The sequence below is a fragment of the Seriola lalandi genome, unplaced genomic scaffold, assembly GCF_002814215.2.
Source record: "Seriola lalandi dorsalis isolate HSWRI2012SDOR001 ecotype SW California unplaced genomic scaffold, Sedor1 jcf7180002000843, whole genome shotgun sequence".
In the NCBI taxonomy this organism is placed as follows: Eukaryota; Metazoa; Chordata; class Actinopteri; order Carangiformes; family Carangidae; genus Seriola; species Seriola lalandi.
Genome location: NW_019471502.1, coordinates 1 through 1,876, shown reverse-complemented (window position 1 = coordinate 1,876; position 1,876 = coordinate 1). Strand labels below are relative to the sequence as shown.

The 1,876-nt window shown below is 50.7% G+C and overlaps 1 protein-coding gene across 1 annotated transcript; it reads left to right on the top strand.

Moving 5' to 3' along the window:
• Positions 1–5: 5 nt before the first annotated feature.
• LOC111663133 (growth/differentiation factor 10-like) lies at positions 6–1,870 on the top strand (the record flags this gene model as incomplete). Its single annotated transcript, XM_023417212.1, has 2 exons — positions 6–1,139; positions 1,288–1,870. Coding segments are annotated over 2 exons (1,326 nt in total), but the record flags the coding sequence as incomplete, so codon positions are not given.
• Positions 1,871–1,876: the final 6 nt, after the last annotated feature.

The window sequence follows — 1,876 nt, the reverse complement described above, 5'->3', positions numbered from 1 at the left end:
GGCTAAACTTTACAACCATCCAGGATTCAGAGGTCATCCTCTCCGCCACATTCCACTTCCTGCTCGATCGGCGCCCTCATCAAAAACCCTGGTTCTGTAAACGCTTCAAGAGCCCATCCTGTCGTTCCTCAGCCATCCACCCTTCTCCGTCCGTCAGCCTGCTCCTTCGCTCTGTCTCCTCTGGGTCAGAGGTTAGGTCTGGGTCAATGGGGTCATTTCTAGGCAATGTGACCTTCCACCCCCACAGGAGAGGGGTGTGGCAGATGAAAGATGTGACCCAGGTCATAAAGGAGGCATGGGACAAGGGTCATCTCCTGGTGTCAGTGGAGTTGGACTTAGGGCAGCAGTACCAGAGGAAACCAGAGGAGGCGCTGTCTGCTGGCAGCCTGCCCTACCTGTTACTGTATGCTAATGACCGAGCCTTGGCAGAGCCCAACAGTGTGGCCGCAAGCCTTCAGAGATATGATCCTCTCAGCGAGGGAGGAGAGCCCTCGCATTCCTCTCAGGCCTCTCAGCTGCTACACAGACCTACCTCCTCACCAGAGTCGAAAGGACGTGTGAGAAGGGAAGCAACTCTGCCCTCTGACCCCATCCAGAACAATGAGCTGCCCGAGGTTGACTACAGGCCTGATGGATACAGGAAAGATGACCTCTGGGAGAGTTCTTGGTACCTCAAACTCAAGCCTAAATCAGGAAGGAAGGAAAAGAAGAGAAAGAGCCAAGAGGAAGAAGGAGTGGAGGGAAATAGAGGAACACATGATAGAGAAGAAGCTCAGGTTCTCAAAGAAGGAGAGAGAACATCACATGGACTCAAACCTGATGACTCAACTGTGAAAAAACTCAAAGACAGTCGCATGCTGACTACCAGCGATGCACAAAAGCATGAGCGGAGGAATGAGGGGAAGGATGGAAAAAGGCACAAGGGGAGCTCAAACACTCAGTCACCTGTCCTGAGCTTTGATGAAAAAACAATGCGTAACGCCAGGAGGAGGCAGTGGGGCAACAGCCAGCACAGAGGCTGCTCCAGGAGGAACCTCAGGGTGGATTTTGCAGATATTGGCTGGAGCGAATGGGTCATAGCACCCAAGGCCTTTGAAGCCTACTACTGCGCTGGTACATGTGGATTTCCCATGTCCAAGGTAGGAGCACCCACAAGTCGCTCTATATTATATAATTTACTTCTAAAATAGCAGTAGCAAGGTATATTGAGTGACTATAGTGTGTTGTTCTTCTCTCTCTGATTGATTTTCTCGTTTGCATACCTCCCCTCCACTCAAACTCTCCCAGGTGACGAGGCCGTCTAACCACGCCACCATCCAGAGCATAGTCCGAGCCGTTGGGATCATCCCTGGGGTTCCTGAGCCCTGCTGCGTCCCGGAAAAGATGAGTCCTCTGGCCGTGCTCTACCAGGATGAATCCAGGAACCCAGTACTCAAGGTTTATCCCAATATGTCCGTCCAGTCCTGCTCCTGCAGATAGGAAGAGGAGGAGGACGACACAGGGTGGAAGCAGAGAGAAACATAAAACAGGACTAACGGAGACAGAACCATACCTCTGTTTGTTGAGTGGTTTCTCGATACCGAGAAACAAAGTCACGTTGGCCGTCGTTATTCCTTGAGGAACATAGGCTGTAGAGAAATCACTTCCATCTCTTTTGTTCTGTGGCAGCGGACTTGAAGAGACACATTGTCTGGCATCTGCCTTCGCAAGAGGAACAGAGTCCCACATGTAAAGCCAGGGCTCCACATGTCTAAGAAGCCCAGTTGTTTTGATTCTGTGTTTGAGCTAATATTGAGGATTTCATGGACAGGAGCATTTAAGGGATGTTTTCCTTTCATCTCAAAACGTACTGGTTTTATAAGCAGCTCACAGAGAG